The sequence below is a fragment of the Diplotaxodon limnothrissa genome, linkage group LG12, assembly GCF_057381915.1.
Source record: "Diplotaxodon limnothrissa isolate DT_005_m linkage group LG12, D_limnothrissa_male_GT1.1, whole genome shotgun sequence".
Taxonomy (NCBI): domain Eukaryota; kingdom Metazoa; phylum Chordata; class Actinopteri; order Cichliformes; family Cichlidae; genus Diplotaxodon; species Diplotaxodon limnothrissa.
The window spans coordinates 16,857,379-16,873,331 of record NC_140607.1 but is presented as its reverse complement, the minus strand read 5'-3'; the positions used below and the strand labels follow the sequence as shown (position 1 = coordinate 16,873,331).

Below are 15,953 nucleotides of genomic sequence, written 5' to 3'. Positions count from 1 at the left end.
CTGGAACCGAGACGGCTCAATGCTTACAAGCACAAAGATCTTGAGACAGAAACTCCTCGTTATCTACATTCCACAGTAATGCCTTAGATTTAATACTCAGACAACGCACCATTTTCTGGTCTATGTCCAAGCAGTAAACAGCATTCTTCATCAAAAGAGCCTCTGTAGCAGCAACTAACACCCTGATTAGTGTTTGATCACGTTGTCATTAAGAACTTGTGTAGCTATTTTTAGGCACACATACTATAAAGATATTCTTGAGCAAATTGAATGATACATTCAAAGACAGTTCAAGAGTCAGAATAACCAAAGCATCCTAGAAAAAAAGAATATACCAGGCCTCACTTAACCTGGAGTTGGCAGCAGTCTCCATGACTTCATAGCTTCTTCCCTTATGTGATGAAAAGCCAGACACCTGGCATGCTCTGTGGCACTTGGCATGGGTACACAAACAAAGAAACACTTCAAATTCAAAAACAATGCCAAATGCTTGCAGGTACAACACAGCATGAGTAATATCACCTCTTATATTGCTTCCATGTCACACAGTGTAAGACTTTTTGGACTAGAGTTCTGTTGACATGGTGAGAAACAAACTCTCTGCTTTTGAAACCTCTGACACAGCTGCAGCACAGACAGGCAATATTTTTTTCAGCTTATACAGACAGAAAAGAAAGAATATTAGAATATCTCTTTGACATTCCTGTAGCATTTCCAATGGCCATATGTCTCTTCTGTCTTTTAACTCTATTGAATGAAGCACTCATTCTTCAGGTATTTCCTCCAAAAAGGAAAGAGGAACAAAGACAGTGGTGATTTGCAAAAGGACGGAGGTTAGATAGTGCATGCTCAATAAAGCTTTTGTCAAATTAAACGGATTGATTCCCTTCTGTGTCTTACTCGGAGCACAATAGCACACTCTTTCTCACATACAGACATGCATGCACACTCCCACAGGGACTTGTGAGGCCCACATGTGCAGCTGTGGACTGTGTGTGAACCCCAGTTGGGAGGGGAGACACTGAGGGAGAGATGGATGGCATGCAGTGTTGTTTTCTGTTTGCTGTCAGTAAGAGCTTTGCCATCTGTAAAAAGAAGAGCCCGCACCAGCGTCAGTGCAACTTGTTTGTCACATAGAAAGATTCCTCAAACAACCCCTCTGTAAACTTTGCAACAGCTGCAGACTGCAGACAGAGGATGCACTGTACTTTGGGGAGCACATATTTGAAAGTAGAATTTCATTTATCGGCCAAACTGGTTGTGCTCACAGTTGATCAATCGGGACACAAAAATTAATTAAAAAAACCCCCAAAACAAAACACTTTTGCTAACATACCCAACTTTGAAATGCTGTAAACTAGACACAGCAATGCCAGCAACAAACATAAAACAAGCTTGCAAAAGTCAGACAGAGGCGATTGCCCATAACAAAATTAAATCTGCTCTTTTACCTGCAAACTGAGCGCAATCTGACGAATGTACATCATATTGAGATCTTCCAGTATCCACAGTTTTTCCTCCATGTTTGCGTGCTTATCAACTGGCATCCTTTAGGCAGGTAACGAAAAGATTGACTTCCTTTTGAAGTTGTTGAGTTCAGACCCCTACCCCGCAGGAACCGGGGACACTGAGTTCATTATGGCAGTGTCCTGTTCAGTCGTCAATGATTAAGAAAGAAATCAGTGCGTAAAACAACGCGTAAAAGTTCCTCTCCGCATCCAAAACAAGCCTAGTAGGACCGGGAAAGCAGACAAGAGGTGGAGTGCATGACAGCATCGACTGCACTGTAGCAACCCTGTCCATAAAATTCCCCCAACTCGTTCACGGCGCGTATTCTTCTTCTGTACTTTTTCTCTCCGGGCGACAACGATCCTCTCAAACACCCACAGTCAACACCCAGCGGCAGCTGGAAAAGAATGGAGGCTTTGCAATTGTTCTCTTTGTGTCTCTGTGTCCCGACTGTGAACGCCGTCTGTCCTCTTTGACAAGAGACCTTTCCACAAAAGGGCATCGCCTCTGCGGGAATGATAGGCACAACTACTCCACTGTGTGCGCCCTCACGCTGCCCAACTCGGCGCTAAATTAACCCCTACGACGCGCCTCTGGTGTTGATAATAACTCTTAAAAAATAAGAAACGGAGGAGAGAGAGAGAGAGAGAGAGACTGCCAAAGCAGAACTCACGCCCATAAAGCAAACACAAACATAAAGCAAATACCGCACCAGCACGCAAGCACAGCGGGGCGGAGAGCTTTGTTCATCTTAATAGCCTGATAATAAATGGAGAATTACAGTGTCAGAGTGGAGTAAGAGTGGGAATGTACACCGAAATATCACAGAAAACCGGCTTAATTCAAGAAGAGGTGCTTCAGGAAACATTTAAACAGTGGAAATACTCATATTTGACTCATTTTGTACGATTAACTTTTTAAAAAAAATATCACGTATCCCAAAAGAGTCGCTCAATATACATAGATCAGGGTCACACGCGTGAGCACAGTTCAAAAAGACCTGCTTTGAAAACAGACTGCGCAAACCTTTCATGTATCAGTGGACAACTGTTAACTCTCCAGGAAATTCTTAAAATATCCAACAAATATTTTTGGTTCTTCAAGTCATTTTTTTTGCGTGTGGGGGTCCTTATCAAAGCGAGAATATTCCCTACTTTGAAAATAAAGCGCTTCTTTCCACGCCAGAAGTCGGTCTCCTTTCCAAAGATCACAGCTGGCTGCAGTTTCCTGTGTTCTCAACAGAGAGAATCCCAAAGTTTCACTCCATGTGAATTTCAGCCACAAATTCCCCTGATGGTTGCGTTTATGTCTGGGAAAAACTGTTTACAGTCAATCGGAATCTGCTCCACACAAAATACGGTGTGGAAGAAAAAACAAAAGTCACCCCAGTCTCCTCTCCAGTGCGCTCATGCCCGCGCTGTTGTGATGCGTGTATCCTTCCTTGTGCTGAGCAAACCACAAGCCGACCCCTCAACAGGAAACCGGCGTTACGTTGCAGGCTACTTACTCACTCAGACACATTAATTAAAAGGACACAAATTCTTCTGCTCTTTAACACTGAGGTGAGTCAGAGGTCACCAGAAAGGATTCATCATTAGTCAGATCACCCCTTAAAACAAAGTTACATGACATAGTGACAGGATGTTTTCCCACCACATTCCTCAGTTTTACAAGATATTTGGGATGACTCTTCTCTACACACATGTCCATATGGAACTCGATCACCCTGGAGCATGTCTTCTAAACTTGTGAACACATGCAAACAGTGAAAACAAAAGCGCTGATTAAGCCCTTTCACCTCAAAGAGGCAGAGCCAGGGGCGCCAGCAGTAAGCCAGGTCATTTCCCCAAGAAAAGCCTCCACCCTTAGAGTTCAAATCAGCCGGCTAATCTGCTGCAGATACCAACATATGCAGTAAGACAGGAGATTTATTGTTCCGGGGGTGGAAAAAGAAATAGTTGAGTTAAAATGCAAAGAGGTGCTTTTTGGCATCTCTTTGTGTGAGCGTGTGTGCGTCTGACTGGATACATAAATCACTCAGAATCTAAAATCACATGCAGCCGATCCTCTGTGAAAGGTGACCTGGCATGCTGCTGAAATGGAAAAATGTTAATCCAACAAGACCTCAGAAATATGCTGAACTCTGTACTACTGTACTAACCTGGGCTGAAACAAACTTAATAAGTCAGCTTATCTTATCTTTATGTTTTTTTTAAAGAATGAACAAACAACAAAAGATAAAATCAATATAAAATATATAAACTACTCCAATATCACTTAATCTATTTAGTTTGTCCTTAAGCTCCATTACAACAGCAGCAGTTCCCCGAGGCAGAACTGGCTGCAGGTAAATCTCCCTGCAGTAAACCACAAAGACTTACATATTATGACAAATGCCTAGAGGCTGAACAAAAACAGACAGAAAACAGCTATTATCTCAATGACAGGGCATACTGACAGGCGGTTTAACCAGCTCAAACACTGCATCTTGGCCCGAAGCCACTGAGAATAGGGCAAACTCAGCTAGCCAGAGACAGCTGATTAGAGGGATGTGTAGAAGCCTGACACCTTTGGGCCTGACCGATTTTGCGATGTTAAATAGCAGTTACCTGATTGACTGTTGCATTAGCAGTGACTGTTCTTCTGACTGAAGCAGGGCCAGATGTGCTAATTGGCTGCTATGAGGGAGCCAATGTATTACACAACCAGTTAATCCCTCACCAACTCTGAGGTTTAATGAAAACAGAGAAGACACACACACACACACACGCGCACACACACACACACACACACACACACACACACACACACACACACACACACACACACACACACACACACTGAACCTTGCATAATAGAATCACAGAGGGTTGAACCTCTCTAAAGACAATACCCGGTGCCTCTGTTGTTCCTGAAAGGAAGTGTGGAGGAATATGGAAAACTTCCTGTCTGTACACCTAATCGGCTGGAGGAAAACACACTGGAGTCAAAGCACAGAGTGACCTGGTGGTGCTCTGCCAAACAACATTAAACAGGAAATATTATACCTGCCCTGTGCCCTGTGATGGACCAGCAGCCTGTCCAGAATGTGCCCAGCCTCTTACCTCACGTTGGAAAAACAATTCCGAAAGATGGATGGATGAAAAGCTGTTATACCTGCTTTAACAAGTTATAAGATTGCCCCACATATCTCCACAATGTGCACTTCAAGTTTCAGCTCAGGATACCAGACAGATCCTTCATTCTGCCAGGCCTATAATAAACCTGATTTTAGCTCTGCTCCAAACAGGCTGTTTCACTGTCTGTAGTTCTAATTCCGGCAGAAGTGCTGCTGCCCACGGTCCGTTCAGCTTCACGTCTGTGAGTGACAGAGCACAGCAGCAGCATGTTCAGATGACCACAGAGGAAACAGACCTGAATGAAAGATTCTGTCGCTTCCAACATATTGTGTAAATATAGTCAAAACCACAGCACAGCTGTTGTTTTTAACTTTAGTGAGTGGTGACTTGGCAAACAGGATTCAAATCAGGATTTAGAATAAAAGAGCAGCAGCTTGGAAAATGGCAGTAGGTGAGAGCTAGTTAACAGGCGTTTTAATGGGCATGGTTCAGCCACTGTTTTTTACTTGTTCGGCTGTCTGACAGCAGAGACACATCAACATGTAACACAAACTGGTTTTATTGGGCGCTTGGCTGTATAATATACAGAAACTGTCCGTCAGCACTGCAACTGCTCGGGACACAACTGCTTGGGTTAGCATACATGAATCTAGCCGAAACAACAATGGTGGGGCTGTTCTTTTAGAATTTAACTGTGCAACTTGGACAAGTCTTTTTCTCCACTTTAACATGACACCCATCTGTAAATCTGAAGTCAGAGGTGCTTTTCAATTTAGCGAGAAAGAAAAGAAACAAGAGGTTGATGTTATTGTGTTGGACAGACATACTGGAGACACTTTGTTATGTTAGAAAAACATAACAATGCAAAACGGCAGTGTGCATGTATACGTTGGAAAAAAAAGTACTTTGGCTTAAAGACGGATTTATTATTGTTTTAATCTTTAAAAACCTTCCACATGCATAAATGACAGAAAGGGCTGGGTTTGGTGGCACAATTCAAAACACCCAGGTTTCACCCAGGAGTGACCTTTTACCCTTATTTTAGACTTTCATACACATTTTTTAAATTTTATCACCTTCACTGTCCCTTCACTTTTGCTTTCGCATCATTTGGTCAAAATGATCAGCAAATATGGCATGTTAGCATGCTTTCCTCTCTGCAACAGTAATTTGGAAACTACAGGCACAGGAAACGTAGCATTCTGTGTATCAGACAGGTTTTTAATCAACAGATTTACCAGTTAAGCCTGATTGCTCAAATAATTTCACTTGGAGTCCAAAGGGAGAGTCTGTTAAATAGCAACAATGTCACATTTTCCAAAATTCAGTAACTATCCTTTATCAAATGTTTTCAAATGTCAAAAAGCAGAAAGACATGTTGTAATAAAACATCATCGGCAGATCCCACAAATCTGAACACAGAGTATTCCTATTGTTTAGACCAGCAATCCATAAATATAAAATAATATTAGGGAGATTAAAAAAAAAGAGTGTAAAGAAAATAATCATACTGGTGATTTTCAAACAAATGTAATGTTAAACTTCTAATCAGCATTAATGAGTAACTGGATTATTTCTTTATGTAAATCGATATGTGTAAAAAGTTAAATGCTGTCTTTGGTCTGAGGCACAGTGTGGCGGCAGAACAGGGCAGGGAACCACACGAGGGCCTCAGGCAGCCGTGCCCCAAACCACAACAAAGAAGTCTGACTATCATCAAAACCAAATCTGAAATCTGAACTCCACCACGACTCCCACTCGCTTAAATTACACACAGGGACACAGACAGCAACCCACGCTTACATACACAAATGCACATCTAGACATAAATAGATATAAACAAGTTGTAACAAAAATGGTCTCCAAATTTAGACAAGTGCCTTTGATCATGCTCGCAAATACTGTTGTTAAAATGAAACGGGATTGTTACAAACGTTTTTCACACGTTCAAGTAGATTTTTGGTCACACAGAGAAAATAAAAGACCTCCCAGACCACCAAATCAGCTGCTGTACACCAACATTTAACACAAAGAGTCACAAAGGTGAAGTTTTTTTTTGTTTTACATTAAGATAAAATTAAAAATTAAAAAATATTTTGTGATTGCACACAGTGAGGGGAAAAAATGCTCTGATCAAAGTAAGAACAGGCGCACAGAAACAGAATATCTGACTCAACAGACTGGAATATCACAAGACTTCAATTACTTGGCAGTGTTAGGGTAGTTTAAGGCAGACGCTGCTCAACATGATGAGAGCCGTGCGTGATGAGCTGTGAAACCAGACATTTCATAAGGAAACCCCCTCCAGAGGTCAGTTCTCAGTTACAGAGCATGAAAAACCTGCGGCGACAGCCACAGAGTCATAACTCAGGCGCAGAGACGGTGTAATGACATTGTAAATCGCAACAACAGCCTAGCTTGTTATTAGGTGTATCGGCTTGAAGTGTGATACACTTAATAAGAAATCTGTCCAAATGATGGAGATTCTACTTTAAGGTTAGGTAAAGGGGATGTTGTGGTGATGTGTGCAACGCTGAAGATGAAAAGTCAGACATCCGGCTGCAAATCACGCAACAGATATTCTTCTTTCATTGGAAATCCCATACTGTAATGGATGCCTTCACCCGAACCCATGGGTTAGCATACAAGATCTGGGCGAGGAGGCTGCCTAAGTCAGGGTAGTAGGCCAGGGAGTGTTTTAAGTGCTTAGTTGGAGGGCTGATCTTATTTCTCAGTATCACCCATTTTACTGATAGCTGTGAAAGAAAAACAGACTCTAATACAGACGACTATAGAGACAGTTCAGCAGTTCAGCGGCAGTTTGGCTGCTCCCCAGAATCATTGCTGACTTTCAGGAACGCTAGCTCAGCTGGTCACAGGAGACTGCAGCATCTCATCACTCTGAAGGACCAGACATCTCAGTGAAAGAGGAACTCTCTCGTTAGGAAATTCATCTCAATTGATTTCTTGCCTCAGGGGTGCAGGCTGTGCAATATACAAGGACATGTGTGTGGCTCAGGGAGGATGTGTACACCAAGGCAATTCATTTACGTTTTTTTTTTAAAAATGTGAATGATTTTCTAAAATTAGTATTCATGACTGTAACATGAATATAAAGTGAACATTTAAAATTGTGAAGGGAAGGAGAAAGACGCGCTCAGCAGCTGTGCAATGTGAAATGGAACAATGGCTCCCCCTGCAGATTAAGCAGCTGCAACAGCAAGATGTGCCGCCGAGGGAAACACTGTTTAACAGTGCAAGTTACAGAGTACTTCACAGAGAAATAATGGTTACACACAGCCTGAAGTGAAAAAGCTTTGATGTCTGTGTGGTGCACTTAAAAGCCTCTAATCTGGGGAAGTAAAAAAAAACAAGAACAACAAAAAAAGGGAAAAGGATGTAAAAAAAGCTCCTGTTTGTTTCCAACTAAAACCAGACGTGACAAAGATGACTTTCACAGACACGAGAAGTTCAAAAAGAAGAAGAAGAGGACAATGTTTCCAAATATAAACAGTAAGATTATAAAAACAAAAGGTTGAAAACCTGTAGTTTTATTAGGCATGAGGTCATGCCTGCTGGACTATAAAACTTATTTTTATCACTGATTAATGCCAAGGCGCTGTTTGTTTGTGGGTAAAAACCAAAGCAAGAGCCACTAATTGAAACATCTGCAGAAACAATACAAGACTAAACACCTGCAGAGGAGACATTCAGGAAACTACAAATCAAACAAACACTGCATCTTTATGCTAGGTTTAATACTTTTGCCAGCTTGGAACGAGGAGGGAGAGGACCTAATGTGGCATTTTAATCAAAAAGGTATGGAAAGGCAGCATTACCTTATACGAACTGAAGGTCTTCGTTGTTTATAAATTCCCCCCTCGATTCAGAATATTCAAAAAATAATCTTCAGCACTGGAATTAACTTCTTGATAAAAATGTTTCTTTCATATTCACATGACACCGTGCAAATGATTTATCTTGCAGCCACTAGCATTTCTTAGGTTTTCTGACTGGCTGGCTCATTGTACTCGGGGGAATTATGCAGTGAGGGTTGAGTTTGGACACAGGCACAGAAAGATAATAATGCATAATGTGCCCTTTATGTAAAACCAACAACATGTTGGGTTTAATTTTTTTTATACACATCGGTGATTTTGTACTGCGCTTTTTCTTCAGTTAGTGAAGTATTAATGTAACCTAACTTCAACAAATACACTGTTTAGAAGCACATCAGATGTCAATGGGGAAAACAATCATGCCGGATATCTATACTGAAATGAACTGGGTTATGTTTTAAGAAGAAAAGGATGTCACATAATTTGAGGGAAAGGTTCATTCAACTTACAGAATTTAAAGACATGCCAGAAATCTAAGGAAAGAAATATGCTGGACATGATGCTTTCTCCACAGCTTCTCCACGCCCTTTCACATTTGCTACATATGCTCAGGATAAATCTGCTCTCATCTGTGAAAAGCACAGGAGGTCGGCGATGGACCTGCCAATTATGGTATTCTATGGCATTGAGCACAGGGAAGACTAAAGGATGCTTAGTCCTCAGGCCACCCTCATGAATTATGTTTCTGATTGTCTGGTCAGAGACATTCATACCAGTAGCCTGCTGAAGGTTATTTTGTAGCTCTGGCCGAGCTCATGCTGGTCCTTCTGGCACAAAGGCGCAGACACCAGTCACGCCGATGGGTTAAAGACCTTCTACGGCCCTGTCCAGTTCTCCTAGAACAACTGCCGTCTCTCCTGGAATCTCCTCCATGCTCTTAGATTGTGCTGGGAGACACAGCAAACCGTCTGGCAATGACAAATGTTGATGTTCTGTCCTAGAGGATTGTGTGCAGCCTCTGTAGGGTCCAGGTATCACCTTATGCTACAAGTAGTGACACTGACACTAGTCAAATGAAAAGATGAGGTAGGAACAAATGCCAGTAATCTTGACCTGTAAAACAATTCCTGCTTTGGGGATTGCCCTATTGTTGTTCGACTTCACCCATCGTTAACTGCAATAACACCAAAGCAGCTGAAACTGATTAACAACCCCCTCTGCTACTTAACTGACCAGATCAATATCCATGAAGTTTAACTGACTGTTTTTTTGAGCAGTGTAGCAGAATCTTCCATAAGAATTCTTCAAACTCTAAGTGCCTTCTTCAAATTACCCTTTTGTTCAAACAATGCCTCCAATTGATTTTCTTAAATTAACTATGAAACATAAAACAGCACATCATAGCATCTGTGAAGCTGTAATTAGCAGAAAAGTTCATTTTCTGGCTAGACAATTAATCACAAGATTGATTGATTGCAGTGTATTTCAGTGTGACGTACAAGAAAAGTCCAACAAAACCACGAACACTACTATAAAGGTGTATCAGATGGCTGCATGCTGTGAAATACTTTTAAGGCAGTTTTTGACTGATTTTTCCTTTGTGCTGTTATGACATTTTGAAGCCCTGATTGGCCATCCTATTTTACTGCTGTCAAACGATGCAAACTGGCATTCGATCTGCTCTACCTAATATCTTTTTGGCAATATGATTGACACTACAAGTGCTTTTTCACATCGAAATGCGGCTCACATTTGATGGTATAGTCACAAAGGTATTCAGAGTATCATTCATATCTGACGGCATGCATAATTAAACATCAAAAATCCGCATGAGTGAACACCTACAATGATCGCTTCCGTTCCTTGAGGTAGGCAATAACGAAAAAACACAGGGACAGACCACAGAAAATAAGTGCTGAGACATGAGCAAAAAACCCAGCCTTACTACAATATGTGACAGTGCACCGTCTGCCACTGGGCCCAGTAAACACACACATTAAGACGCAGGCATGCTGGCAGGGACTTGTACACTGTGCAGCATGCTGGGAAAGCAGACATGCATAGTAGAACCATCTGCTCTCATAAAGTCAAACACCTGCTTGGCATCAACAAAACAGAGAACATCGCTGGCGCTTGTGCCCCCTTTGCCCTCTCCTCTCCACGGTAACATTCAGAGAACTCCCCATTAGGCTGCGCTGCAACAAATTTAAGATGCGGCTGTGAATTCAGAACCAACGCCGCACTAAATTATTTGGTACAAAGAGCAACACAATATCTACATCTGAAACATCCACAGTTTATCGGTTATTACATGCCGTTCACCGTAGGGTGCAGTCGGTCATTTACCTTGAACACATCACTTTGTATCTCAGTGAGATTACACAAAATGAAAACAAAAGCCTGGATCAGTGCAGGAACGGGCATGCACAACACACCCGCTTGCCCCTCTGAACATTTCTCAGTATTGATTCCTTTCACTGTGCGTTCCCCTGTATAAAAGAGAGGCCCTGACTCTATCTATTTCATATTAATGTTAGGTGGTTATAAGCCTCTTTGTGCAGAAAAAGAAATGAAAGACAAGACCAGAACAAAAAGAGCTGTAGAAAAAGGTGTAGCACAGTGGGCTGACATAGACATGCCCCATATCCTTCAGCCTTATTGAATGTGTGGAATTGAAGGTTAATGACTTGTCCCTGGTGAAGTTACAGGCTAAAGTTAGAATATGAAATGTTGCAATGAACCCACACAGCGTGCAAAGCGAGTTTTTTCCCCCTCACTGTTGCCCTCTTTGGCTTCTAGGGCCATACAAGATGTAGGAAACCTCAAACCTCGGGGGTTTTATAATTTCATAAACCCAAATTCCAAGCGCGACATACAAACGCCAACATCTACAAAGATTTCTATTTCAAGCACAGCATGTTTGTCAGAGAATGGCATTTTTCTTCATGGAGACAAAGCCGCTCATGTTTCTAAGCCCTCGGTAATAAAAGGGGCTGACGACAAGTGCCTCGGACTGTAAATGATACCGCATGTTGGAATTTGGGTGTGCATGTGTGCCTTTTTGTCAATGTTTAACAAAGCTGTACTCAGTGGGGGTCTTGTGTTAGAAGGAAGAAGATACTTCTAACATAAGACAGTCAAATGATGTTGTGCAGTGTGTTTGAGCTTGGCTGAACAAGTTGGCTGAATAATAAAAAAAAAAAAAAATTTAATTTAAAAAACAGAGACTAAAGGAACATAAACCAAATCGTCTGTGGCTTTCCATAAGTAAAGAATCTGGATCAGTAAAGTGGGTTAGCCCTGAAGTATGTGTCAAAATGGACCCATTTCCCTGTTTCATCAGGGGATCTGAGCCCGAAAGCAGTGGAGTGGCCCACATAATATGGCTCTTGGGAGAAAGAAGGTGTTAGGAATGATAGAATTAGAAGAACAAGGACTGGCAAACGGATACAGAACAAAGGGTTTACCTGCTCTACATTCCATTAAATTTACCATTTCTGTCATACAATCCAGAGGAAATCACACAGCGCTGTTCTACTACCTTATTCAGAGCCTATTCTAGTTCATTTCATATTTCTTTAATGCCATGTCGCAGCCATCCATACACATATACGTGAGCTTAGTTCACAACAACGGACGAACACAAATCCTTCCATTGTAACATTACCCTCTTTCCCAATATTACGAGAGGATGGAGACAAGAAGGGACTTGTATGGCAACAGGTCTGGGTTACTCTGACTCAAAAGCTTTATCCACCTCACTAACTGAGGTAGTAACTGAGTGAGACAGCTCTGATGATGCATGGAGGAAGTTTCCCATCTGGGAGAGTGGGAAAGTATCCAGTGATTAAGCCTTCAATACTTAGCTCTCTGTCTGTCTGTTAACCGAATCACTGCCAGTGACAGCCTTACACAGGACAGCGTATGCTGGGTGAACAAAGGAGAATATGCAATGGACCTTACTCAGAGAGACACTGGTGCTTAGTCACTGTCTGTATGTGTGTGTCTGTGTATGCGTATGAGGCAGGGGATGACCGAATGATCACATGAATGATTAACAGCAAGTTTAAAACATAAGCTTTCATTCATAATACTTGTTGGTATGGTAGGCAGGGACTTCACAATGTACAGACATGTGTGAATTAGATACTGGCTGTAAGTGTGACTCACTTCCTCTATGTGCCTATATGTATATTTTACATGCCTGTTCTGCTATCGGTCTTGTCGCCTTGTTCACAACAAAACCCTTTAATGTGCAAAAGTGCATATCAGTGTTTGGGTGGGGTTTACTTGCAACATAAGAAGCAGCAGACCCTCAGCTGTTAAACTGCACCCTGACACCAGCTGCCAAATAGAGACACCAACCACACAGCAAGACAAGAACACTTATGTCCTTACACAAAGGCAGCCTAACTTTCCATTCACAGCAGCAAGAAGCTGGAAGTAGATCACTGAACTAGAATACTGTAACAAAGCCACAATAGAGGGTAAGAAAGTAGTGCGCTAACACTGATTGCCTAAAAATGAAAAGTCCCCACAATAACCCTGAAATGTAGTTTTATCTTTTACCATCATGAGACTAACCATCTCTGCAACCCAAGCATTAAAAGTTTTATCCACCCAATGGGCCTTATAGATAAGATAAGGCTGTGAGGAAAGTGCTGCCAGCACACAAGGACATTCTGTATCTCTGAGTCTAATGATGCGTGCATGTTTGTGGGTCACAGAAACCCCAACAAACAGGTGTACTGTACATTTTGTTTTATATGTAACACAATATTTTTCCCCTTGGCAAATGTAAAGACTCACAGCAATGATGAAATTCAAACAACTGAGTCAGTGTTGCAATGGCAATTTAGTTTATATTATACTGTCAATACAAGAGCTTAAGGGCTTTTGTAGACACACCTAGACTACGAGGTGACTGTCAGCTGTTTCTTTGAATAGCTCACTCACTGAGTAAATGAATAAATTAGACTCAAATCACTATTAAGACATTAAGAATTGTTGATGTGAGTTTTCATGCCAAACAACAGATCGTTGTGTTAAATAATAAACTACAGCATAACCTTGCCTTGCATGAAAATAATAGAAATTGGCGCGTGGGTTGAGTTCAACAGTGAAAGAAGTTAGAATCTATTTAATACTTTATTTGAAGAATAAAGCTTTGTTCTCACTATCACCAAACACATTAGGCAAACAGTCCAGCCATTACCACGGGGAACAATGGCTGGCCATTGGTTGAATTTTACCCGAGGCTCGATGAAACCGAGATTAAACAATTTAAAATTTGTGCGAGCTCACAGACGCTGCGTGGGAAAAGTCCTCCGCAATGACGTCGCCATTAAAAAAAAGAAAAGAAAAGTTAAACATTTACTGGTTAAAACATCAAACCCAGAAAGTCTCCCAGCAGACAGCTCCAGTGGCGAAGCTTTGTTTAAGAAGAGAGGTTTCACAATGGCTAAACTTTTCCCTGGCATCTCTCCTGTACCCCTGCAGTGTTAAAAATGCGAGAAAGCCCTGAGGGTACACATGTGAAACACACACGCGCATGCACGCACACACACACACACACACGCGCACATATCTCTATGTAGGGCAGTCTTCAAGCAGTTATTCAAGAATTCAGGAAAGCGGAGTGCATCCAGTCTTCAGAAAGCTCAGGCCTCTGAGTCCCTTCCCAGGCATTTCACGCCCCAGAACAGTGTTTAGGTTTTGGCTACAGTGCAGCGCAATAAGCCAATTGTTTTTTTGTTTTGGTACACAGGCCTGCCTTGAATGTGAGACTTTCAGCATTCCTTCAAAGTGAGTCTTCACTCAGCGGATGCACGGCTTGGGGTGCTTTGTCTTTGTTGGCAAAAAGTGTTTTTCCCGACAACATCTACGCGACCTCTCTCCCTTCGTGTGTGCTCTCAGGCAGATATATGCTTACATAAAGAGGTCACAGTCTTCTGCCAGGCCACATGAAACACCAGAAGCGGCACTTGGAGGCCGCTGCCTCTGTGAACTATAAAACACACGTTTAAACATCTGGAGAAAACATACTGGTTTGTAACTCCAAAGTAGATCAAATATTACCAAGGTGCAACAGTTTCGACTGATAAAAGGTCATAAATTAGTAAAAACGAAACAAAGCAAATAAACCTTTCTCTAGCTGACTAACGTGTTCTTTTTATGGCCAAATGATAAGCAAAGACAGTTAGTATCCAAAATTTCACTAAAGCCACAACTATGTTCACTTTGGATACTTCCTTTAGAGAGCCTGTGGCTACACAGGGTGGAGGAGAGCATGACACCAAAGCCAACCACAACCCAAAACTGTTAAAGCTTTTTCCCAACAGAAATGGCACACTCCCAGACCTTGCCATACACTGTTGCAGGCTGAGAAAAGAGTGTGGGTGGATGGGCGCGCCATCGCGTATACCTAACCACTTCCTGGCCCTTTATAGCTGGTATTAGCCACAGCGCTGTGGACCAGTGTGGTCCATCCTTGAATTAAACATGGCACGACGGCAGAGCAATGAAATAGTGGACATTCCACCACCACCTCCATAATAACTGCACTATCCCAATCTCCCACCGCATGCCTGGCTGGCTTCAGCTGAAAGAACAGAGCTGGTGAGGATGGAGACAGTGTGTGTGTTTGTGTTTTTGTGTGTGTATAGACTGTGTACAGATACACTGGTGGCCTTGTGGATCAGAGTGAAAAAGCAGATGTGCTCTTCGCTCCCACTGAGCAGGCAGTCAAAGGATCGACGAGACGGCTGCAGTGTGGACATCTGTACAAATCACTTGTTCGCTTTCTCACTCTTCCAGCTTGTGGCCATATCACCCTGTCAATTTGTGATACAAAAACAGCAGCATGCCTCGGCTCTATGCCGCAGAAGACGCAGAGAGAGAACACTGCAAGACAGCCAGCCAGGACCTTTATGTTTCGATAATGTAGAGACACTCGAATTACATTCAAGCAGCATAAAAAAAGCTTGCCGTGGATGTAATATATCTAAATGTCGAGCAGCGCCTGGCAATATTTTAAACATTTGAATATTTTATTTGCATAACTGATTGCACTACTTAAACAATTTATGGAAATCACCAACGTCTGCCACTGGATTTTTTTAACGCCATTTAAAGGATAAAAAATATGCAATGCAAATTCATAATTGCACTCCTGTATATCTGATGGAATATAAGGGCCTGGATTTGATAAATGGTGTGTGCGTTTCATTTGTTGATAACATGTCACTGACTTAGAAAAATTCGACACAGGCCACCTTCGCTCGCACACATTTACATAAGAGAATCAAGTGCTGGCACATTCGCACAAACGTGATACTCCCTGGCACTGTGAAAACAGGGTGCTTTCACAGCGCTTCATTGAAATGCTGCAGATTGGTTCCACGGTGGCACAGAGAGAGCCCCGTAACACAGGGAGCCAGAGGAAGGTCCCAAGTTCCTGAAAGAGGATCATTAGCATTGGCAACAA

The 15,953-nt window shown here is 42.1% G+C and overlaps 1 protein-coding gene across 3 annotated transcripts in view; it reads right to left on the bottom strand.

Annotated features, from left to right (window-relative positions):
• Positions 1 to 15,953, bottom strand: part of rtkna (rhotekin a) — a 53,434-nt gene that overhangs the window by 35,339 nt on the left and 2,142 nt on the right. The window contains exon 1 of one of the 3 annotated variants that reach the window (XM_085367217.1): positions 1,452 to 2,066. The exons of the other annotated variants lie outside the window; for them this stretch is intronic. Coding sequence (XP_085223343.1) covers positions 1,452 to 1,547 — 96 coding nt within the window. The 5' untranslated portion in view covers positions 1,548 to 2,066. Of the gene's footprint in view, positions 1 to 1,451; positions 2,067 to 15,953 lie in introns of those variants that run through there. 3 annotated transcript variants of the gene reach the window in all.